The 26513-nt window shown below is 42.7% G+C and overlaps 1 protein-coding gene across 4 annotated transcripts in view; it reads left to right on the plus strand.

The window, feature by feature from the left end:
• The window catches only part of RABGAP1L (RAB GTPase activating protein 1 like), a 978589-nt gene that overhangs the window by 730083 nt on the left and 221993 nt on the right, over positions 1 to 26513 (plus strand). For 3 of the 4 annotated variants that reach the window (XM_033916610.1, XM_033916611.1, XM_033916612.1), the window contains exon 20: positions 24179 to 24307. In XM_033916610.1, coding sequence (XP_033772501.1) covers positions 24179 to 24307 — 129 coding nt within the window. Of the gene's footprint in view, positions 1 to 9629; positions 9798 to 24178; positions 24308 to 26513 lie in introns of those variants that run through there. The other variant, XM_033916613.1, reaches the window with a different exon arrangement.

A 26513-nucleotide genomic window follows, 5' to 3' on the forward strand; every position in this document is an offset into this window, starting at 1 on the left:
AATAAATGTAATATAAGATACAATTATTTTATACTTTAACATCACTTAATATATCAAGTTTCAAGTTTATTAAAATTTTGATTTACATGCAATATCAAATATTTTCAATGCGTATCACAAAAATAAAATTGGGAGCTAAATAAAATCATTTGAACAATAGACATAAAAACATATCCATAGACGATTAATAATACATAAGGAATACAGGGATAAAATTATATTTGTTTAAAGTAAAAATCCAAAAGAAAAACATCTTAGGGAAGAGCAACATCAGGAAGATTATTTAAAAAAAAAAATTCTAACTCACATCATTATTTGAAACAAGAACAAAGAAAGAATTGAAGATCATCTGCATAAAGTTACACCCAAATTAAGTAGGAAATATGAACAAATTTCACAACAATGCTGAGAGAGAAGATCCTTGAGGCACTCCTGAAACCATTGTCTTCCATCCAGCTTTTGACCCACTAGTCACCACCTGGAATTTCTGATCCAACAAAATTACCTAAACCAAGATAAAGCCTTACCTGACATTCCATATGAACATAACCAGGCAATCAACAGGGAGTAGTGATTCACTGTAGACACAGCTAATAATACAAAAAGAAATGTTTCAAGAATAATTAAAGAAATTCCATAGTACAATAAGATAACTGAGAAAGTACAGAGAAGGCAGAGAAAGCAGGCAGACAGCTTAAGTCCAAAGAATCCCATATCTAGGGTGCACTAAAAGCCTGGATTATTGTGAGAAGGAAAAAGAGGAGAGGAGAGAATTTTGCCCTTGGCCTTTGTCCCAATTGAACAAATACTGGCAATGGAAGGGTGCCAATTGCTATCTGGGCATAAACCAGTCTCCTTGCTACATAATTAGCTTACCTGAGAGGTTGGAAGTATGTAAAGAACATATTTGAGAAAAAAAAGTAAACTCCTAAAAGAAAAAGAAATTTAAGAAAAGAATTGGATAAGTATTAATTGAGAAAGTTGGAAAATATAGTTTTGGTGATACATGCAGATAAGGAAAACTTAGGGCTCTTCTTACTAAGGTGTGCTAGCGTTTATAGTGCGCGCTCAAGATTAGCGCGTGCAAGCTACACGCTAAACGAGAAATACTAATGCAAGCTCTCTGGAGGTGTTAGCGTTTAGCGCACGCTGCATTGTGGTGTACGCTAAAATCGCTAGCACACCTTAGTAAAAGGAGCCCATAACTTTGTCAACTGCAAATAGACATATGAAAATTGGAAAGTTGTCTAAACTAGTAATATTTAAACTTGATTATGTAATAAAGTTAAATATATATGCAGTCGTATAATTGTACCTGCAGAAAAAGCTTTATAAAATTGCCCCATATGTAGAAATTATAGAGACATGCATTTATTAGCATGCATTCAAATCATTATTACATCTTGGAAAATTTAGGATCTTTTTTTTTTTTTTTAATCTTTATTCATTTTTAAACTTATAATAAGTGTGATAACATATCCATACAAATTACCATAAATATATCACTTAATAATCAACAATGATACATATAATATTCTCTTATCTCCCCCTCCCCACCCTTATCTATCATATAATCAATACTTATACAACATGTAACAATAAAAATACCCTCCCTCCCACCCCATAATTGGAACTTGTAAATTTAAGGGAAATAAGATTTTTCTAATCATTACAATACTTTGTTAATGGCTCCCAAATATCTTGAAATTTCCTGAAACAACCCTGTTGCAATAAGTCTCTCCATTTTATAAATATGACATAAGGAGTTCCACCAAAAATTATAATTTAATCTATTCCAATTTTTCCAATTATATGTAATTTGTTGAATGGCAACCCCAGTCATTATAAGTAATAATTTGTTATTATTTGTAGATATCTGACTTTTTGCTCTCATTGCCATACCAAACAGCACAGTATCATATGATAATGCCACAGGGTTATCTAATAAACAGTTAATTTAGTCCCAAATTGATTTCCAAAAATTCATAATGAATGGACAATAGAATAATAAATGATCTAAAGTCCCTGCTTCAAGATGACAGTGCCAACATTCATTAGACTTAGAGCTATCCAATTTTTGTAAACGAACAGGGGTCCATAAAGCTCTATGTAACAGAAAAAAGCCAAGTTTGTCTCATGGATGCCGACACTGTATATCTCATCCTCCAAGACCAAATTCGTGGCCATTGAGACGCATTAATTTGATGCTTAATCTCAATGCTCCAAATGTCTCTCAGACCTGTATTTGTTTTTTTCTTAATAAGTCCAGTTAATAATTTATACCACTGAGCGGCCTGGTGACCCACGAAGTCTGTCTGAAAACATAGGAACTCCAGACTATATTGATTATTAAGGTTTTTCCAGTCAGGGAACCCCGCCTGAATGGCATGCTTCAGTTGCAACCATCTAAAACTTTCTGATTTAGTAAGGCCATATTTGTGCTGCAACTCTGAAAATTCAAGCATTTTACCATTAGAAATAACATCCTCTTATATACGTATTCCTGCTATCATCCAATGCTTCCAGACAAGTCTTTCTCCGCCAATTTGAATCTTGGAGTTCAAACAAATAGATTGATTTATAGATTTGTGAATTGGAATATTTGTTAAATTACTTACGTACCGTAATGTTTTCCATGTATCAGCTAATATGCTATTATCTTTACTATAACTAGGCATTTTGATACTGAGCATATGACAAATGTGTAATGGAGACATGAGTTGCCATTCTAATCATAACCAATCTGGAAGTTTTTCCATGAGCTCTGGGAGGATCCAATACATACCTTGGCATAAAATATAGGCTTGATGATACCTATAAAAATTGGGAAAATTTACCCCTCCCTCTAAAATTGGTCTTTGTAAAGATACCAAGGCCACTCTAGGAGTTTTACCCAGCCAAATAAAAAGTGCGGTAATGGTTCATGGTTGTGACAGAGTACAATAATTTTTCAGATGAGACGAGAAATACGACAACCGTTTCTGGTTTCGGAAAGGCTTTGAAGTTTTATTTATTTCCTGCTGGTTGTTGCAATCTTTGTTATTAGTTTTGTTCTTGGTTCCTTGTCTTTGTCTTTGTTTTCATCCTCCCATATTATTCCATTAAGAAATTTCAGTCTCTCCATTTGGTTACTATCCGAACGCCCCAGAACTCGAACAACTTGGAATCCGAACTATTTTTTAAATTAAATTTTGCCCCGGAATCCGAACGATGCTTTGGAATCCAAACATACGGGAACTGAAAGCATTGTTCTGCCCAAAGCTTCCCCTCTGATGCAGCTTCCTGTTTCTGCCTCGGCATCAGATGGAAGCTTTGGGCTGAGCACCGTTTGCCATTGCCGATCTTGCTGCCTATGCCGGCAGGGGCCCGATCTTGCTGTCTCTGCTGGGGGGGGGGGGGCAATCTTGCTGAGTTTGTGGGACCAAGGAACAAATTAATCCAGTTTCTATTATTTTCAATGGGAAAAATTGTCTTGGAACTCGAACATTTTGGAACTCGAATGGGGATCTGGAACGGATTAAGTTTGGATTCCGAGGTACCACTGTACTTATAAAATTGCCATACTTACCTTCAAAGCTCTCTGCACAGGCATCCCAGACTACCCTTCTGTTTTCACTATTCCTTACCACCCTGCATGACTTCAGTCATTAAATGGCCACCATCTAGTCCTTCCCCATACTAGGATTGCCCAACTTGAATCCACTAGAAACAGTTCATTTTACTTCCTTGCTCTGACAACTTGGAACAACTTATCTCACTCCTTTTGCAGTGAACTATCTTTTAAAAGTTTCAAGACAGAGCTCAACATCTGACCTTTTTAATCAAGCTTATTCCTAATACAACTTCTGTTACCACTCACCAACCCAGGCAGTAGAAATTCACCCTAAATCCTCCCCCCTACTTTCTTCCTCTTTCCTCTTTCAATTTCCTTCCTTTTAAGTGGCAACTCCAACTCACCTCTCTACTCTTTTTTTTCCTCCCAACCTCCTTGGTATGGCTGATGTCTGCCCTGTTTTTTATTGGTTTTAAATGTCTGCCCTGTTTTCCTCCTTTGGTTTTAAATATTTTACACTGCTATGTTTTGCACATCAGTGATTGGTAGTATAAAAGTCTTGATTAAACTAGAGAGCTGCACGGGAACGGGAATGACGGGAATCCCGCGGGACCCATGGGTTCCCCTTCGGGTCAATGGGATCACATGGGGACACCCCCTAGGGTCGCGGGGACTCCGTGGGGACGCCTCCTAGGGTCGCGGGGATCTTGCGGGGTTCGATGCAACTCGAGCCGCGAAGCTCGTCTTCGTTTTCCTACCTGCCCTGCCGCAGCACACAGCCAACCGGAAGTCTTCCACGATGTCAGCGCTGACGTCGGAGGGAGGGCTTAAGCAAAGCCTTAAGCAAAGCCCTCCCTCCCTCCGACGTCAGCGCTGACATCGGGGAAGACTTCCGGTCGGCTATGTGTGCTGGGGCAGTGCAGGCAGGAAATAGAAGACGAGCCTCGCGGCTCAAGCTCCATTTTGCTGGTAATTTGCTTGCAGATGAGGGCTGGGAGGTGGAACACAAAAGGGGGGAGGGAGTGCGTTTTTGGACACAAGGCATGAACTTGGGAAAGAGATGCTGAGGTGGGGGAGGGAGTGCGTTTTTGGACACAAAGCAAGAACTTGGGAAAGAGGATGGAGGAAGGGAGGGAAAGAGATGTTGAGGTGGGGGAGGGAATGCGTTTTTGGACACAGATGGCATGAACTTGGGAGAGAGGAAGGGAGGGAAAGAGATGGTTGTGTACACGGGAATGGAAGAAAGGAGAATTTTTGGTCATAGGGAGGGAGGTACAGATGAGAGGGAGAAATATTGTGGTGGAAAGGGAACAGTGGGACAGATTGAAATGGATGCAAGAGGGAGGAATGTTGGACACAGTGATGAAGAGAATGGAGGGAGAGATGTGGCATGGTGCTGAAGAGGGGTGATAGAAGGAGAAATGTTGGGCATGGGGCTGGTGGGCAGGCACGAAAGATGAGAAAGGGATAAATGCTGGACCATGATAGGAGGAACCAATGGACAGCAACAGAAGAATTTACAGAAGATGGGAAAGTGGAAAAAAGAAACTGGGACCAACTTTATGGCAAAATAAGTCTCCAGACAACAAAAGGTAAAAAACAGAATTTATTGACTAAAATATGTTAGCTTTGGGAAATATATATAGCAGATGTCTTTATATTGTGTTCAAAAGAAAAGGAAATGCATTTCTGGTTTTATTTCTACAGTGTTGAAGTACTTGTTGACCCTTGCTGTGACTGGTGGGGATCCCCAAGCACTGCCAGCAGAGGACCTCCTCTAGAGATGGCCAGAACTCCCCTCCACCAAGCGCAGCAGTCGCTGGCAGCATCCATGAGCCACTGAGGTGCCAGCATCTGTGACTCAGGGATGCTACTGCTGCCTGCTAAGCTTGGCAAAAGGGACCCCTGGCCAACTGCAAAGGAAGTCCTCAGCTGAAGCTTGGGGGTTCTCATCATCTGAGTATTTCTATTTTATATTTACATTAGAGGCTCTGGTAGAAACCCGTTTACAAAGTATGTATTCTTCCCAATTAATATTTCCAAATTAATAAAGTCTCTTTGCTTATTTGTAAATGGGTCTCTACCAGAGCCTTTAATTCAGTAGCATAATTATTTCTGAAGTTTATAGGGACGGGCGGGGACGGAGGGGATTTTGGCAGGGACGGGTGGGATTTCTGTCCCCGCGCAACTCTCTACTTTGGTCCTAGGTTCACTTCTCAGAGACAGTGAGGTTGTAGCGCAATAAGACAAGCCCAGAATAGCACAATGTTATGCTGATAGTTGCGCTTTTACTTATTTTAATTTGTATGTGTGTGTTTTGTATTTATTGTTATTTGTTTTATATTTCTAAACCATCTTGAATGGCTTCTGCCAAGAGGTGGGTATATACATTTTTTAAAATCTAATATAATAAAATGATAGGCCGCGCATGCGCACTAAAAAAACATGTTCCCTGATCCCGTCGCGAAAATAAGAGTGCGCATGCGCGCCCCTGGCGTGTCAGAGGGGACGGGGTATCGAAGCCGAGCGAGCTGAGGAAGTGGTGGTGGTGGCCGGCCTCAGGTATGAGTTTGATATTAGGATGGTGGGGTGCGGAGGCCTGAGAGCGACCGTGCGCGCACAGGGAGGAGACGGGGAGAGACGCGCTGGACTGGCAGGGGGTTGGAGAAGCGGAAGAGGGAGATACAAACTGAAGAAAAAGGAGGCGGGACTGGTGGCCTAACGCACGGCACGCATGGACGGCGGGGACGGGAGCACCACCCCGATCGGCTCCTCCAGGCCGATGATGCACACAGGGCTTAGACGGCTGACCAAAGCAACGGATCTAACGCTGCAAAAACGGCGGATCCCCCGCTACTCCACTGGGACAGGACTGCAAGCGCCAGGAGAGAGGGGGGAGGCGGCGAGCGTCTATGCCGTGGGCCACAATCTCAGGGTTGCCATGGAAACAGAGGGGATCAGGAAATAAACAGAGATTTAAAAAAAAAAAACAACAACAGTGCACAAGGACAGAGACACACAGACACTCACAGAAGGACAGGGGGCTAAAGAGACAGAATGAAAAAATTACAAAACACAGAGGACAAGGAGAGAGAGACACACAGACACGCACAGAAGGACAGGGGGCTAAAGAGACAGATTGAAAAAAATAACAAAACACTAAGGACAGAGAGAGACACAGGAAACAAATGACAAACAACAGCCAAGGAGATAGATGGGAAAAACATACAGTAACCAATTAAAAAGACAGAGAGACAGTAAAAAAACCCAACCATACAGTGGCCATGTCAACCGTGCCTCAGAGCGGCCTGCGAGGTTTGTTACAGCCGGTAGGCTGTTTTAAAGAAGAGGAGCCGCATGCTGGACAGGGGGAGCAGGTAAGGAATGCTGCTGAACAGAGGGAGTAGGGAAGAGGGTCAGGGGGAGAAAGTAAGGAGTGCTGTTGGCCAGGGGGAGCAGGGAAGAGGGTCAGGGGAGCAGGGAAGAGGAACAGGGGAGCAGGTAAGAAGTGCTGCTGGATAGGGGGAGCAGGGAAGAGGGACAGAGGGAGCAGATAAGGAGTGCTGCTGGACAGGGGGAGGTAAAAGGAAAGGAGAAGGCCTACTGCTGGACAGGTGGAACAGGCAAGGGGTGATGGTTGACAGCCGAGGAAAGAGAGAGACAGAAAGCGGCCAAGGGGAAAGAGAGAAAGAAAGAAAGAAAGACACACATACATCTATTCTAGCACCCGTTAATGTAACGGGCTTAAAGACTAGTAAATAAATATTTACTAATGTAACATTGGTACTTACAGTTGATTGGGTGGATCAATAGTATTTTTAAAATTCTCAGATGTTTAGTTATGAACGATGGTGGTGAATCAAAAGTGGATCATAGCAGGCAGATTCTGTATAGGATGCCGGTCTCAGCAGCCACCTAAGTGGCTGAGAATAGCACACCAACGTCCTGTACAGAATCACCCAATTGGAGTCTTAGACCATGCCCATTACATCCCAGGATGCACCGGGAAGGGGAAGGCTCGTCATTTTGAAGAGGCAGGCCTGCCGGCTGGAAGAAGTAAGCATCCTTCTGGCCGGACTTTCACCTACAAAGGTATGTGGGAGTTGTCAGGGGGGCTTTGGGGTGTGCACTTCAGGGTCTAGAGGCGGGGGGAGTGTCTGGCAAGTCTGGAGGGGGTGTCACAAGTTGGAAGGGGGGGTTAGAAGTCCCAGAGGGGTTCTGGCAGAAAAGAGTGGGCATCCCTCCTGCTGGGGGACTTCACAAGGGGAGGGGGGAGTCAGAAGTTCCAGCAACAGGGAATGGGCATCCCTCCTGCTGATGTCAGGGGGTTCCTTGTTTCAGCCACTTAGCTGATCACGGCAGGAGTATTTTCCCCTGAACAGCTGAGCCGGCAGGACTCTGCCAGCTCAGCTGATTGGGGATTCCCTTGACACGATCATTTTGGCTGGCCGCGTCTAGTTTTAGTTATTTCAGTCATCTGTTGTGGCCCTAGGAAAATTCCTAGGGCTGCTTAAGCTCACCCAAGGCCACTACTGGGTGAAACCACACCCATACCCAGTCTTGGGTGAGCTTAAGTGTTCCCAGGCATCTCCCTACAGTGACAAATGCGTACAGTGTAGGCAGCCTGCCTCACGTTTGTTTTTTTTTTTAAATAAACATGCATCTCAGTTGACTTCCAGCCAGTGGTAGGACGCCTACTGCTGCCTTCAATCGGGACACCTGTTTATAGAATCAGCCCCTAAATGTGCAAATGTAAAGAGTTATGTACATAGCTAGTAAGTAACCTAAACTAAGACAATTCCTTAGCTTTGCCTATTCTACAAATGCAGAAAGTTGTGACAAGTAAGCAGATACTACTTAAGTCTTTGCACATTATTGCTTCTCTGACCCAGATATTGTACAGTGGATTACCTGCATCTTATTGAACACCATTACTACAGCCAACATTTTGTTACAACAAACTTATCTATCTAAAAATTCTTGTTGTTATAGCAGATATACTATAAAAGCAGAGAACTGAGAACCATATGGGCCATAGCTAATGTCCTGGGTTCCAAGTATTTTCCCCCCCACAGGTGGAAAACAGGAAATCCCTTTAGCATATCAGACCATTAGACTGTAGGATCTTTCTAAAATCAGCTTCTCAAGAGCTGATTGCATTTTTGCACCTCTCAATGTACTACCACAGTAAGTCCTTCAAAATGAGCCATAACGTGCTGCTGCAGAGACGGACATGGATCTAAATATGTGGCTATTGAAGTGTAGACGTATAATGGGCAGCTGGCTGGCAGTCTATATGTCTGTCAGATCTGATTTCCTCTCTACATATGATGCTAAGAGGAAGCAAGCTCATAGATTTGTGGGCTGTTTTTCGCCAGCACACCCATTGATTGAAGGTGGAGTAAAAATGGGTGGGGATTAGGTTGGGGGTGATGGGGGGGGGGAATGCATCCATCTACCAGCTTGCTATTGGCTTCTTATTACAGCATTCTCTCTTGAGACGCTCCCTGCATGTTCATTCACCTCCTCCTTTCAACTTCCCCCCCACTTTCTCCTGCCCCTTCATTACCGATTCACAGCAATAGGCAGCAGCAGTAGCGGTGCTTGTCACGCATCAGAGATTGCAATGAGCTCATCGTTTTCTCCCTGCAGCTCCACAGCTGGCCTGACTTTCTGCCTACTGCTGCTGCTGTTGTCTGCTCACATGCACAGACACACTTAAACTGGGCCCTGCTGCCAGAGCTGTGCTCGTCTGTCTTCTGTCCTGAACAACTGTTTCATTTTTTGCCCCCCCCCCTACTACTTGAAATCTTTTCAGTTGCATGATTCTCCGGATCCCAAAGGCTCATGTGGAATTGTTTTTGTGATTTCTTAATAGCGATGCTTCTCACTTCCCAAGGCATCAGCTGCCATCCCTCGCTCTAGATTCTAGCCACCTGCTTGCTTTGGGAAAACATCTCCCCCCCCCCCCCCCGGTCTCATCCCCCTCAACGCTGGTTCCTGCCACCTTGCAGTTATTGAGCTTTGTGGTTACGGGATAGAGCTCCTCATTCTGGAGACCTGCTGCTTACTGCTCATGGAAGAAGGGCTCCCCTGCTCAAGGCCAGCTGCCAAGCTCGCACCCCCTATCAAAAAGTCTCAGGATATGCACGACGAGAGGAGCAAGCTGGTGAATGAGTATGCATGCCGAGTGCTGGAGCTCCTGGGCATGGGGCATCGATTGTTTGTGCCACGGCTTTTGGCGGTGAGATCACTTTCACTACACTTTATTCTTACCTTGTTACTAATGTTGGAATGTTCTGTCAAAGAATTTCATGGCTAATGCGAATGCTTTGGGCAATGAGATGTAATACGGTCAATCTCCTGTGAGCCCTTTAAGTGGGAGATCTGATGCTGTGGTGATGGGTGTTTAAATCGCAGAGCATGTTTCAGATAGCAGAGCATGGTAATACTGTTCTGCCCTCCTGATACATAAAATCTGAAAACTCCCTGGGAAATTGGTAGCTGGCAATGCTCCTATGCACTGGAATCGGGTTCAATGTGTGTATGTGTGTGTATTTAACAACCAGAAGCCAATATACAGACATCTGACCTGCTTATTCATTAAACTGTGCCAGACATAAATTGAAACAATTAATCTAGGCAATGTCCAAAGATTATGCGGACTTAGCTTTTTCTCCCCTTTTAAACACAAGTTCTGTAAGAGGAAGTGAGGCTGTGCTATTACACTACCTTTGGCCCAGGTCAGATTGTGGAAAAAGCCTTCCGTGCACATAAGTGAATGGTTTCTTGACTGAATTCAGAATCTTTTATATTCTTAGATTTTCCTCCTAGCCAGTGAAGTGATAATATTGTGATTCTGTGAAAACCTTTTTATAGAAACTGGTGTTTTCTCTAACTGTACACATGTTCACATTGATGCATGACTCACATGCATGAATTCTTTATGGACTAGCTAAGATCAGGCGGGGCCTAAGCTTGTGATCTGAGGGTGCTTTTTTCTGGGCCTTTTAGCTGAAACTAAGAACCCGTGCAATTACGGGGGAGTCCAATACCACTGTAGACACAAAGGGCTCCTTTTACAAAGGTGCGTTAGGGCCTTAACGCGCGGAATAGCACACGCTAATCCGGTGCATGCGCTAAAAACGCTAGCGCACCTTTGTAAAAGGAGCCCAAAATGATTTGGATAGGATGATGATATCTTATGTTAAAGGAAAATAAAATGAGTGTGAATTTTTTTTTTTTTAAATGCTCTCTTTGGAGGACAAGTAATTATCCTTTTTACTTACAGCAATTTGGTTCTCCAGACAGCTTGTTTCTGCTTTGCAGTTTTTATTTTAGAAACATGCGGAAAATCCATGCCATCAAGCTGAAGAGGGTCTTATGCAACTACTTTTACAACCTAGTTTATAAATTTGCATAGCAGAACTTTTGTCTTTATTAGAATTAACTATGAAGGGACTTTGTCATTATATAAAGTATTAGCAGGTCAGTATTCAAAAAGTATTTAGATATTAGGTCTTGTGTCTTTAAAAAAAAATCAAGGGCATTATACGTGTGAAGGCAAATTTTAAACTACATGCAGGAATGGACATATGTGCTGGCTACAGGACCCATTTTCTAATTGTCAACATCTGACACATCCACAGGGCAACACGGTAACAAACATGTTTAAATGGTGGCCCTTAGACAGGTATTTCAGAAAATAAATGGATAAGCATCGAGAAATAGACATGTTTGTCTGTTATTTTACAAGTCTACATGTCTGTGTTCACTGACTTAGCTACTGAGCCCACAACACACAGCACTATTGATTTTGTGAGGGGAATATACGGGGGTGGGGATGGGATTAAAGAGCAGATCTGCCCTAAATCCTTCCAGTATGTCACTGCCCATAACAATAAGAATAGTTATATATCCTGCAAGTAGGTATCATATCTGACATTAATATCAGAATTCTTAAAAAAAACAAAACAAAAAGATTTTGCTAATAATTTTTGATGTTTGGGCAGAGATTATAAGATTTTTTGGGCCAATGATAAGATACAGTACCCCAGTAAAGACATTAGGTTGATTCTAGTGCCTGGGTATCTGAGGTCCTTGCTTCTCACATCTTATTCATATCAAAATGATTTGGTGTCGATTAATTTTGCTCAGTTCTGTGAGTTATTGTTGGTGTTGAGCAAATATTTTTGTTTCTGCTGTATAGTCTCAGGAATTCACAAACATGCATTCCCCTTCTGAAATGGGAACATGTTTATTTTTGGGCCTGTGCTAATCTCACTCAAAACTCATCCAAATTGCGTTCCCTTGGCATTTGCACACATTTATATGATTTACATGTGCAAATACTGGCATTCTAAAATTGGGCTTGCTTTGTGTATTTGAAATACACATGTAAATACAAATATTTGCACATACAAATTGTATAGGGTTTCTAAAATAACTGCCATAATACAGCTATATTCAGGTACCCATGTGATGTTATATGTAGAGTAGAAAAGGTGGTTGGGGTGTTTAGGGTGGGGCTCAAATATGCTAATATTCAGCCCCCATATGTATAGATTATGGTATTTATTTCAGAAGCACTGTTCTGGTTTTAGATGTCTATTAACCAGCATTTAGATGTTCTTTCAGGGTTTCCACAGCTGGCACCAAACATGATGCCAGCTGCGGAAACCCTGAGAGAACATATAATCCAGTTTCTCAAGGAGAACTTCTTTTTAAACTATTGAGAGACTTTTCCATGATATGGGAAAGAGAGACCAACTGACTTTCCCACCAAAATTCAAATTGGTGACCAATGGACTTTCCTGCCTCATTCACTTCTAGTCCCAATCAATCGAGTTTGAGGGCCTACTATATAAAGACAAACTGCAGACCTCACAGCATACCCTGAAGAAAGCAACAGCATGATGGCTGGCAAGACCCAGTGAGACCCAGAAACCTGCAGCAAGCAGCATTTAGATGTTTATATTGCATAAATTTTTAAATCTTGATTGTAGAAATCCAGAATAGACATTCCTAAAACTCCAAAATATGTATATGGGAAGAGAACATGTTCTGGACAGGATTAGGGTGGACCTAAAAAATAAACATATATTCTTCATTTCAGAAGGGGAATGCATGCACATCAGTGTCTAAAAAGATGGATGTTAGGACTTGCACCTGTTTGCCTATTGAGCAGCACTCTATGTGAAATATTAGGTGAGGTTGCCTCCTTTATCCCTCGGTGATTGATGCAACTCCCCTGCCACCGAAAGTAAAACCAGGCTCTGTCACAGTTAAATGTCACTGTGGGATACTCAATAGCACTACTATTGAATATTCCCTTTGACATATGCAGGGTTAGGGTGGTCTTAGAAGTTATGCAGGTCCTGGCAGTATTCATTATCAGGCAGTGCCCAGCTGGGCAAACAGGACTGCTAACTGGGCAAATAGGGCTGCTTAAATAACAGTCTCAACTTTGCCTGGTTAGTTATGCAGGTGCATCACTGAATATTAGCTGTACATGCCTAATTTTCTGAGCTACATTATGCTGGTGCCTGGAAATTGCTCAGCGTTGAACATAGGGGAGAGTGTGGCACAGTGGTTAAAGCTATAGCCTCGGCACCCTGAGTTTGTGGGTTCAAACCCACACTGCTCCTTGTGACCTTGAGCAAGTCACTTAATCTCCCCCATTGCCCCAGGTACATTAGATAGGTTGTGAGCCCACCGGGACAGACAGAGAAAAATGCGTGAGTACCTGAATAAATTCATGTAAACCATTCTGAGCTCCTCTGGGAGAACGATATAGAAAATTGAAAAAAATAAATGAGGGTCTAACTTGGTGGGAAATGGTCAGACTTAAAAAAAAAAAAGAAAAGAAGCTTGTTGCCACTGGCTGAATATTAACCTGAGATATGTAAAAGTATTTGATTAATAGCACTTTAAGGCACTTTTTAAGTACTTTGAAACTATTGCACTTTAAATAATGAAATCCAATTAGGATAAAATAGTGGGCCTGTGAGGAGACAACACGTCAAGCTTATCGCTATGATAAATATTTGAGCGATGAGTGGTGTTTCTTAGGACCAAAGCTTCAGTAAAATTATGAAACTTATAGCTATTAAGAGTGGTTGAAACATATAACAAAAGACATTTATTACTTGGAATAAGAAATATTTATGAGCTATATGTGATTCCAAGTTAGATTAATATTGAAGAAATAACCATCTTATTGGGATTATTTCTAAAATGCTGACACAAACATTTGTGTTCTGGCAAAATTACAAAAGGGTGCTAAAAAGTTCTCAGTCCAACCAAAAAGGGAATGGCGTGGAGCCATGAAACTTTCAAGTTATTCCACATATTCACCCCTAAGTTCAACATACTCTTATGTTTGGTCTCTGAAATTCTGCTCTGCTGCTGCAATTGCCTCCAAATCACTCGAACATTTTCACCTTATCAATCTCTCTTTAAGGTTTGGAAACAGAAAATAGTCAAATAGAGCAAGATCTGATAAGTAGGAATTCTATGAGCATCGGACCTAAAACCTGTGCTATGTGTTCATAAAAGAGGAAGTAAATCATCATGCGTTTTTAAAAGTATCACAGAAATACTGTATTTTTGTTCACATAAATATGTTGACAAATAACTGTGTCTTCAAAAGTTTCTTAAGTATCCCTAGGTTTACATAATTGTAACTGACCTGTCAATGAGTTCCAAAATTTCACCCCTACTATTGAAAACATAGAATTCCCGACCCTGGTATGTATCACAATTTCATACATTGACAATCTCATATCCTGTGCAGATCTTAATTCCCTTCTTGGACAATACAACTCCAACAAATCTCAAAAATATCCAGGGGCTGTATGATATAAAACCTGATGTACAATCGAGAGCACTTTATATTGAGGACTCTGTTGTACAGGAAGCCAATGTAACTGCTTCCTGATAGCAAAACACTGTGGCCATGACCTTTCCTGCTGACTTTTGGGCCTTGAATTTCCTTGGCCTTGGAGAACTTGTGTGCCACCATTGCATGGACTGTTGTTTTGTCTTAGGATAATAGTGGTGTAACCTTTTTTCATCAAACGTAACTAGTCGTTCCAAAAGTTGGCACCAACTCACTAAAAATGCTGCAAAATCAGCTTGGAAGTGTCCATTCGACATCGTTTCTCATCAGCATTCAGACATTTGGGCACCCACTTGGATGACAGCTTTTTGCATACCCAGCTGCTCGTGGATTATACACCCAACACGTTCCCTGGATATCTGTAGTATCTCAGTGTTTTAGCCGATATTTGCCGATCTGCCAGAATCAGGCTATGGACGTGGTCAACAATTTCCAGAGTTGACACTGTTTGAGGCCTCCCAGACCTCCCTTGCTGCATTTTCAGTCTCAAAATCTCCATGCTGAACCCTTTGCACACCACTTCTTTCCTGTGGAGTATGATGGGCATTTGTCACTCAATGTTTGCAACATACATTCATGGATTTTATTGGGAGTTTTCTTCTATGAGGGCTCGGAGTTCCACACTTGAAAATTCCACACTTCTTCTTAATCTAATCTAATCTAATCTAATCCTTAGGTTTGTATACCGCATCATCTCCACGTTCGTAGAGCTCGGTTCAATCAATGATCTGAAACAATGTCAAAACATAGCGTTATGATTCTGCAAATTGGCACTTTGCGAAAATAAAATAAAACTCATTTCAGCCACAATGGCAAAATAATGCTCAGAATTTCGGAATTTGGTTGGGCTGAGAACTTTTCAGCACCCCCTCGTAATGTTTGTGTCACTGTTTCATAACATAAATGTATATCTGTCATCCCATAAATGTTTATTGCTTATGTGCCTATGTTGATCCATTCATATTTTAAATGTTTATGATTCTAAAATGGATTATCCTGCAGCACATAAATGGCGCATAAACATCTGTTCACCATGTATGTATTTCTGTCAGCAGGCCCTGTTCTAAAGCAGCAGAATTTGAGACATCCTAATCTGGATGTCTTGGGTATGATTTGTACGTCCTTTATAAAATCCGCCTCCATAAACCTTTATAAAATCCACCTCCATACATTTGACTAGGACGTGCAAAATTAGGTATAACTTGTCCGAACCAAATATATAACATACAGTATGGGCTCCTTTTACAAAGGTGCGCTAGCGTTTTTAGCACACGTACTGGATTAGCGCGCACTATAGCGTGCGGTAGCCGAAAACTACCACCTGCTCAAGAGGAGGCGGTAGCGGCGAGCACGTGGGGCATTGTAGCGCGCGCTATTCCGCGCGTTAAGGCCCTAATGCACCTTTGTAAAAGAAGCCCTATATGTGTAACACCCTGTTCATGATCTTTTATGTGTAAGTTATGTGTAGAAGCTGTTAACATTCAGCACTGGTACATTGAAGTATCCCCCTCTTCTACGAAACCGCGCTAGTGTTTTTTTAGCGCAGAGAGCCTTGCTGAATGGCCTGCGCTGCTCCCGACGCTTATTGAGTTCCTATGAGTATCAGGAGCTGCGTGGGCCATTCAGCACGGCTCTCTGCTCTAAAAAACGCTAGCGCGGTTTCGTAGAAGAGGGGGTATATGTACAATCTAATTATACATAGGGGGGTAAATATTCGACCAGTAGTTGTGAGCCCTAATATTCAGTGCCCAAATTTTTTGGCTTTGTTCCCCATTATTCAATGTCAGGCCAGGTCCTTGCACCAGTAATAAATATCTGGATTTATGTGACCAGCTATCTCTTAATCCATTAAGTGCGATATTCAGCACTTAACCACCTAAGTGGCATCATATAAAGACAACCCTGTGTTTTAGGCGGTCTGATTTTGGCCGCTTAATTTAAGTTTCAAGTTCAAGTTTCAGAAAATTTGATAAAATCGCTTATCTGGAATTACTGAGCGGTTAAGCATTACACGGCTCTTCCCCCTCCTATCTAAATAACCGCTTAAACCAAATCTCCACCTCAAGACACAGAAGAACATCGAACCCTTTCGCCTTCCCCCCACTCAAAGGCACACAACGCAAGAAAATGTTTGACAATCTTCTAGCAACACAAGCAGCAAAAATCAACCATTCCATCTCCAATCTTATGACAATATCAGACAACTTCAAAACATTCAGAAAAGAAATCAAAACCCTGCTTTTCAAAAAATTCATCCAAATATCTTAACCCCTCCTCTTTTACCTCCAGAAGATTCACCTACCTTCAGATAACCTTCCCCCAAATTACCCACCTTAACACCTTCCAATTAAACAAATACCATAAATAGATTGTAACCTACCCTCTCTAACTGAATTCCATATGTATTTTTCATACAGTTCTTCACTGTCAGTTTAATTTCCATCCTATAAATTCACATAGAATTTTTCTTTTTTCAACCATCTTTATTTTCTCTTCTTTATTAATTTCCAGGTACTTTAGTTAGATTGTGAGCCTTCGGGACAGTAAGGGAATTTTTTAAGTACCTTCTTACTTCTCATTTATAATCTTAATGTATATTTTCTTCAAACCGCTTAGAACCTAACGGATGTAGCGGTATATAAGAAATAAATTACATTACATTACATTAAGTACTAAGGGGCAGATTCAAACTGGTATAAAACACAGGGTTGCACAGCAATTTTTATTTTACCGGGCGATGCTCAACTGAAACAGCTTAAAAATTATAAGCACAATGTTTGTGTTGAGGATCAGCAGTAAAAGCGAGATGAACATGCTTAGCATCTGCACACAAGCTCGAAACTCCAAACGAGGCAAGCAGCAGAGAGAGGGGCAAAACAATTTTCTTCAGGCTGCTGCTGAAGCCTCTGTTTCTAAGGCAAATTTGGGAATCTCTCTCTCTCTCTCTTTTTTTTTTTTTTAAAATCATGAGCTCCTCAACAATTTTAGATATGACTGTTAGGTACAGCTGTTAGGCACAGCACACACACATATAAAACATGCATGCGGCCCCTCTTACAGACTTTAAATTCAAGCAAAATGCTCCTACCTTCATGCTACCTAGGCTCCAAATGTTTGCACGCTAAAAGGTAGGCGTTCCGTGCTGTGCTTTTCACGGGGTGCTCATTTTAATACTCCTCCTTGTAATGCATTTGCATAGGATTCTCGGTGGCTGCTTCCGTGAATGGTAAAAGCCACCAAGAACCCTTTTGTGCATCAGAGGCTGAACTAACGTGCAAGCTGGACTGGATACGAGTACCACCAGCCTTGCTTGCAGGGTAAACTTTTGAGCATCTTTCCCTGAATATCAGCACTTACCGTATTTCCCCACAAATAGGCCGCCCCAGTGTATAGGCTGCAAAAAATGCCTATACAAGTTTTAAAACTGGTAGATAAGCCACCCCAAAGATCAGTGTTTAAAAATAAGGGTTTTAAAAGAAATCAGCTCCATGTATTCCTTATTTTCCTGTCAATTGGTTTGCTTCTTTTCCTGCTAAACTGACAGGAGTATGATGTTTACAGCAGAGTTTGCTTCCTTTAGGAAATTGGGGCTGAGTAATGTCATTCTCCTACCTAAAGTTCTAGTATAAGTGGTCCTCAGAGAGCAGTACAAGGCAGTGTCTGATCTAGAGCCTCTAATGGATGTAAAAGGCAGCACAGTGAGCTGAATGATCTCACATGTACTTATAATGTTCTTGTAAATTCTTGCAATTGAATTATAAAATGCCTAATGAGTCTGACAAGGAGATAATGCTGCGTCATTCCAGCACCAAGTCTTAGGGCTCCTTTTACTAAGGTGCGCGAGCGTTTTTAGTGCATGTGCTAAGCGTGTGCTAAAACCACTAGCACACCTCTGTAAAAGGAGCCCTTATTCTTTAATTTAGACCAGGGGTGTCCAACCTGCGGCCCAAGAACCGCATGTGGCCCCATGATGTACTTTGTGCGGCCCCGGTCAAGAGCGATGCAATGTTTTTCTCTGCTGTCCCCGGGTGTTTACCATCTTGCCGGCTCCCTCCTCTGTCTTGCTGCAGCGTTTGCGTGTTTGTGTGGCCCCAGAAACATTTTTTTCAGCCAATGCGGCCCAGGGAAGCCAAAAGGTTGGACACCCCTGATTTAGACGAAAAAAATATTTGGAGAGAACAAGTGTATCAATTGCCCTTTTCTGCTATACCTCGCAGCAAGAGGCGGAAATCTCAATTCATTTCTAATCCTTGCCGACAGCAAAAACACAGAAGAGAATGCCCTCGGGAGCTTCTGCTCAATTTAATCTCCTCCTGAGGAAGCCACTCTCGGGTGAAACTTGGGTCTGAGTAGAGGAGCAGTCAAGTTATGCATATCTTACGAGCACGCAAAAAACCACTTTGAAGCACAATAGAAAAGATACAAAAAAAGAAAAATTGCCTGCCGGCCGCTACATAGTTCCACTGAATGAACAAGATCAGTTAGTTCAAATACAAGGTAAGTACTACTATTTTTCAATTTTATCAATTAAGGTAGCAGAGATAGAAGTTGAAGTAGCTGTTGTAGCAACATTTCTGTACCGGGACGGTACAAGTTGGTCCCAAACTTGTTCTCTTAGCGGCACTGTATGTGCGGGATACAAAGGGCCCTGAGCACTTTTCACATTATCCCCCCTCTTCTAAGAAACCATGCTAGCGGTTTTTAGCACAGAGAGTCGCATCGGGAGCAGCGCGGGCCATTCAGCGCGGCTCCCCACGCTAGAAACTACTAGCGCGGTTTCATAAAAGAGGGGGTATCTATTTAACATTATAGGAAATTTTATTTTTGGATATTTTGTATATTTTACAAGATATATGCTGGTATTTTGATAATTCCATTTTGAAGAGCATATTAATTAATTGTTTATACTCCTATTGGTCTTCAGTGAATAAATAGATGGCAGGAAATGAGGGTAGTAAACAGAAATCTTTCTTCAGCTTGAGGCTGGTGATGTGATCCTGGTTTGGATACCCTGACCATGTGAGCTACTTTTATATTCTATGTATAATGAATATCAAGGTAATGTTGATTATAAATTTTTGTAAGAAAGTTGATTATGCTATTGTGATATTTGACGGGTGGCTGAGTTTTGTTATTGTGTATTATAGTTTGGTTAATGAAATGGAGCTGTGACCAGATTAAGCTCCTGAAGACGCCTATCGGCGAAACGCAGAATCGTGTCGCGCTTGATTAATGTGGATGATCTGGACACTATTTAAGAAGGGGAAATACAAAGTTGGAACTGATAAATGGAGTGATTTATGAGGAGAGCAACAAAGCTAAACCCGTGCTACGCAGCTAGAACAAATGCCAGCTCAATGATGGTATTAGCGTCTAGCGCGTGCGCTAAATCCGCTTGCGCAACTTTGTAAAAGGAGCCCTCAGTATTTTTTAACTTTAACTTTTACTCTTTTCTATCCTATTTTAAATGGAGTTCCTTTCTTGATGAATATGTATTATATATTGTACACAGCTTGGATCCTTTTATAGGCTGTTATGCAGTATAGAAAGTTTTTAAAAAACATAAACATAAACATTTTTTCCCCGCGTAATTACAGTACTGAATCTGCCAGTTTCATTCAGTAATCCCCATTCATAACCAGCAGCACAAGCAAAATCCAGATGCTCAGATAGTAATTCAAGAAGGAAGACTCCATTGAATTAAAAAACATGTTCTAGGAGCATTGCCAGCTTGCTACCATCATATAATTTTCATTAAAGCTTCCGCTTCCCCTGTCCATGGAGGGGATTAGAATGTTTTTGACCTAGGATTTTTTTAAAATGTGTTTAAAGCTAGACCCCTGGGCCTTTGAAGAGTTTCATTACAAACTACTGTACACAAAGGCTGCAGTTATATTTAAAGCATTTTTCCTTTAAATGCTAAAATGCAGATAATTGCAAAATGAGAGCGTGCATTTATTAGCCTGCATTCGGTTTATTTAGGGTTACTTTAGCACAGGGTCTCATTACATAAAATCGGACTCTGGACAAAAATGACCCAACTTGTAGTAAAATAACACAAATTAACACTAGCTCACATTGATAACTCCCCCCCCCCCCTATTACTTCTCTTTTAAAAAAAAAAAAAAAATTCTATTCCGCTTTGATCCTAAGTGGATTACAAGAAAACAAACATAAATTGCACTTCACTTTGATGACGGCAGTTACAAATCCCATAAACTCTTCCACCAAACTATCTGCACAAATCTATTTCAACCCTTAACTCTACCAAAAAGCTTGCACAAACAAATGAGTTTTCAGATCTCTCCTAAAAGATTTAACATCCCTACATAGCCTCAGATAGCCAGGCAAGCAATTCCATAACTTTGGACCTGCCACTGATATTGCTGTCATTTGCGTTCTCTTATAGTGTGTTTCTCACCTCAGTATGTATGGTGCTCACCCCTGCACCTGGGGAGAGTGTAGCTAATTTTCAGATAGCCTATGAACCCTTATTTATTTACAGTATTTACAGTAGTCCCCCGAAATTTGCGGGGGTTCTGTTCCAGAAACCCATGCGAATTTCAAAAAACTCTGTCAAGAGGCAGGAGAGGACTGCTAAAGCGCCGGCGGGTGAAGAAAATCACTCGCGCTCTGCTCCAACCGCCTCTTCCTGTGGTAAAGTCAGGCTACACCAATCAGGAGCTGCTTTGACACACAGCTCCTGATTGGTGTAGCCCAGGGATCTCAAAGTCCCTCCTTGAGGGCCGCAATCCAGTCGGGTTTTAAGGATTTCCCTAATAGAAACATAGAAACATAGAAAGGTGACGGCAGAAAAGGGCTACAGCCCATCAAGTCTGCCCACTCTACTGACCCACCCCATTAAGTCTGAGTGCTGCTCGACCCACGTAGGGATCCCACGTGGATGTCCCATTTATTCTTAAAGTCGAGCACGCTTGTGGCCTTGATTACCTGCGTCGGAAGTTTGTTCCAGTGATCCACCACTCTTTCTGTGAAGAAATACTTCCTGATGTCACCTCTAAATTTCCCTCCCCTGAGTTTGAGCGGGTGCCCCCTTGTGACCGAGGGTCCCTTGGGAAGGAATATATCGTTTTCTACCTCGACACGACCTGTGACGTACTTAAAAGTCTCAATCATGTCGCCCCTTTCCCTGCGCTCTTCTAGAGAGTACAGCTGCAATTTGCCCAGTCTTTCCTCGTATGAGAGACCCTTGAGTCCAGAGACCTTCCTAGTGGCCATTCGCTGGACCGACTCAGTTCGAAGCACATCTTTACGGTAATGTGGCCTCCAGAATTGCACACAGTACTCCAGATGAGGTCTCACCATGGTTCTATACAGTGGCATTATGACTTCAGGTTTGCGGCTGACGAAGCTTCTATTGATACATCCCATCATTTGCCTCGCCTTGGATGAGGCCTTCTCCACCTGTTTGGCAGCCTTCATGTCTGCACTGATGATCACTCCCAAGTCCCGTTCCTCTGAAGTCTTAGCTAGTGTTTCTCCATTCAAGGTGTATGTTCTGCATGGATTTCTGCTGCCGAGATGCATGACCTTACACTTTTTAGCGTTGAAGCCCAGCTGCCATGTCGTGGACCATTTTTCCAACTTGATCAGATCCTGCGTCATACCATCCGTGGGATTGCTTCCACCCACTATATTACACAGTTTGGCGTCGTCGGCGAACAGCGCTACTTTACCCTGAAGCCCTCGGGTCAAGTCCCTTATGAATATGTTAAAAAGGGATGGTCCCAGGACTGAGTCACCTCCGATGTCTCAGAGAGGGTGCCATTGACCACCACTTTCTGAAGTCTTCCACTCAGCCAATCGTTGACCCACGCCGTTAGTTTCTCACCTAACCCCATCGATTTCATCTTGTTTAATAGTCTACGGTGTGGGACACTGTCAAAAGCTTTACTGAAATCCAAGTATACTATGTCCAGAGACTCTCCCGAGTCCAGCTTTCCTGTCACCCAATCAAAGAAGCTGATGAGATTGGACTGGCATGACCTGCCCTTAGTGAATCCATGTTGACAGGGATCCCTCAGATTCCCATCATCCAATATTGCGTCTAATTTCTCTTTAAGTAGAGTTTCCATGAGTTTACACACTATCGATGTGAGACTTACTGGTCTGTAATTTGCGGCCTCCGCTCTGCAACCCTTTTTGTGCAGAGGAACCACGTTGGCAGTTTTCCAGTCCAGGGGGACTCTCCCCATGCTTAGGGAGAGATTGAAGAGTATTGCTAATGGTTCCGCCAAAATATCGCATAGCTCTCTGAGCACTCTTGGGTGCAGATTGTCCGGTCCCATGGCTTTGTTCACCTTGAGTCTTGACAGTTCTTTGTAAATATCAGCTGGTGTGAACTCAAACTTCTGAAATGGGTCTTCCATGCCTTGCTTTGCTGCTAGCCGAGGCCCGTGCCCTGGTGCTTCGCAGGTAAAGACTGAACAGAAGTAATCATTCAGTAGTTTGGCTTTATCGGAGTCTGTTTCTACATAATTCCCGTCTGGTGTTCTAAGGCGTACTATCCCGTTTGCGTTCTTTTTCCTGTCGCTAATGTATCTGAAGAAGGATTTGTCCCCTTTCTTGATGTTCTTTGCTAGAGTTTCTTCCATACGAATTTTGGCCTCCCTGACTGCTGTTTTGACTGCTGCAGACTTTTTCCTGTATTCAATGTTTGCTTCTTTTTCCCCCGTGCGTTTGTATGAGAGAAATGCTCTTTTCTTCTCCTTGACGAGGCACGATACCTCATTTGTGAACCATTGGGGTTTCTTTTTTCTTTGTTGTTTGGTTACCGATTTTATGTAGCGGATAGTTGCCTCATGAAGGATCGATTTCAAGGTTGACCACATAGCCTCCACATTAGTAGTTACTTCTTGAACCTGCAGCGTCTGATAGACGAAATCTCCCATGCGTGCGAAGTCAGTGCCCCGGAAATTGAGTACCCTTGTTTTTGAATATGCATTGAATATGCATTGAAAGCAGTGCATGCACATAGATCTCATGCACATTCATTAGGTAAATCCTGAAAACCCGACTGGATTGCGGCCCTCAAGGAGGGACTTTGAGACCCCTGGTGTAGCCTGACTTTACTACAGGAAGAGGCGGTCGGAGCAGACCGCGAATGAGCGAGTCTGTGATTCGCAAACTGCGAATTCGCGGGGGAACACTGTATTTATTCGATTTTCTATACCGGGGTATAGATAGAGGATTACTGCACAGGTCCTGGACCTGTTGGGCCGCCGCGTGAGCGGACTGCTGGGCACGATGGACCTCAGGTCTGACCCAGCAGAGGCATTGCTTATGTTCTTATGTTCAAGCATTTAACACTGTCTGTCCTGGTGAACTCACAATCTATTTAATGTACCTGGGGCAATGGGGGGATTAAGGGACTTGCCCAGGGTCACAAGGAGCAACCTCAGGGTGCTGAGGCTGAAATCACAACCTCAGGATGCTGAGGTTGTAGCTTTAACCACTGCGCCATTAAAAAAAAAAAAAAAGTGCCAGCAAAATTTCCTGCAAATATTGCTGAATGAATGTTTCCTACAGATGCAAAGTATATAAATTGAATAAATGTTCAATGCCACATATTCTTTGTATGTTGAAAGTTCATGGGGCTGGCACATCTTAGAATAATTGTTATTTTCTCTTAGGCTTATACAGTCACTAGAACCCTCAACTAAGAACAAACAAATGCACTAATCCTGCTTTTGGCTTCATTCCAGACTTCAAAAGAGGACCTGTTACAGGCTGATTTTGAAGGGGCCTTGAAATTTTTCCGCGTTCAGCTGCCCAAGAGATACAGAGCAGAAGAGAATGCCAGAAAACTAATGGAACAGGCCTGCAACATTAAGGTAAAGGAAAATGTGCTTGCTTCTCATTCTTAAATCACAGGAAAATTACATTTATATGTGAAAGAAAATAATTTTTAAGCTAAGGGGCTGATCCTATAAATGGCGCTTAAAAAATAGGCACCGGCCACATGTCAATCACACTTAGGCGCCATTTACAGAATCGCAGCTTGCCGTGCCTATGTAAAAACGTTGGCACTGAAATGTAGGTGAGGGTTTTGAAGGCCTACATTTCAGGCGCCTAAGTTTTTGGAGAATCGCGCTTAGTGGCGCCTAAGTCACACTCCGCCCATAAAAATGCCCTCTTATGTGTTAGGTGCCACTAAGTGTCATGCGATTGGCATCTTTAATAGAATCACATAGGCGCCTATCGCATAATTAATTTTTTTTCTGGTTATTGAGCCTATTAAGGGCATTTTGTTAATTAAGTTCCACTTTTACTGAGCTGTGATAGAAGTTTCTATTGCAGCCCGATGCGCTAATCGCTCTGACGCTTATAGGAATTCTAAGAGCTTTGGAGCAGTGTCGGAGCGTTTAAGGGCAAATTCTATAAGAAGCGCCCAAAAGTTAGGCACTGTTCAGCGCGATTCAAGTAAAATTGGGTGCTGTTTAATGAATCACGCTGAGTGGCACCTATCTTGGAGGCGCCCAAGAAATAGGCCAGCTCTAGGCACAACTAAAAGTTAGGCAGCCATGCGAGCGCTTAAGCACGCTTAAGAGCAGTGATTCAGCAATAAGGCGCTTAACACGTAGCTACGCCCAAGCCTAATGTGCATAGCACCTAATTTTTTGAAGACCACCTAAATTTTTAGAGGTGCCTTATTGCTGAATCGCTCTTTCTTGATAGGCGCCTAAGTTTCAATTATTGCTGATTAAAAAGCTTAATTGGGCTTGTTAATCAATTTAGATAGACGCCTATCTAGCTGGGCGCCTCCGAAATAGGTGCCTAACATTAGGCGCTGGTTAAGGAATTTGGGCCTTAGTGCTCTGAGCCTCCACAGAAACCTCTACCGTGACCAGGGTCGTAGTAAGGTTGAGCGGTGCCCAGGGCGATGGTGCCTCTTCCTTGCCTCCATCCCACTGCGCGCACGCCCCCCCTTCCCTTTCCCCATACCCCCCTTTGACATCATTTACTAGGCGCGGGTACCGGAAGTGATATCAGAGAGCATACCAAAAAAGTATGATGGAAGGCAGGGGGCGCACGCGTGAAGGAGAGGAGTGGGTGAGGGGGGGGGGCAGAGGAGAAGGTGTGCTGCTGTGCCCTTAATAAGACCACGCCCGTGGCAGACTGCACCCCCCCACACCCTCCTTACTATACCACTAACCATGACTTAGTAAAAGGAGGGGGGATAGTTAGGCACCTAAGAGGCCTAACTTTAGGCACCCTTTATAGAATTTCCCTTTAAGTGTCCACAAATGTATTGTTATTACAGGGCTTATTTATTTAGATTTATTTCCTGCCTTCCCAGAAAGCTCAGGGTGGGTAACAGTGGAGCAAACACAGTTTCAGAGAGCGGGGTAACAGAAGGATCAGTGGGGTTACAGAAAACAGAGGGAACCTAGGTACAATATTGAAGGCTATGAAATGATCATCAAGGAGAAATGTACAGCTTGCGTAGGCAATGGATCTAAGTACAAGGTGAGGCTAACATGTTATCACGTACAGAGGGGAACCAGGTTGGACAAAGGACATACATATTTTAGGGGATGGGGACTTGTTCACTGCTCTAATAGAAACATAGAAACATAGAAAGATGACGGCAGAAAAGGGCCACAGCCCATCAAGTCTGCCCACTCCATTTACCCACCCTATTAAGTCTGAGTGCTAATGACTTAGTTCCTTAACTCGACCGTCGTAGGGATCCCACGTGGATGTCCCATTTATTCTTAAAGTCGAGCATACTGGTGGCCTTGATCACCTGCACCGGAAGTTTGTTCCAGTGATCTAACACCCTTTCTGTGAAGAAATACTTCCTGATGTCACCACTAAATTTCCCTCCTCTGAGTTTGAGCGGGTGCCCCCTTGTGACCGAGGGTCCCTTGGGAAAGAATATATCGTTTTCCACCTCTACACGACCTGTGACGTACTTGAATGTCTCGATCATGTCACCCCTTTCCCTGCGCTCCTCTAGGGTATAGAGCTGCAGCTTGCCCAGTCTTTCTTCGTATGACAGACCCTTGAGTCCAGCGACCATCCTAGTGGCCATCC

Source organism: Geotrypetes seraphini, chromosome 12 (assembly GCF_902459505.1).
Source record: "Geotrypetes seraphini chromosome 12, aGeoSer1.1, whole genome shotgun sequence".
In the NCBI taxonomy this organism is placed as follows: Eukaryota; Metazoa; Chordata; class Amphibia; order Gymnophiona; family Dermophiidae; genus Geotrypetes; species Geotrypetes seraphini.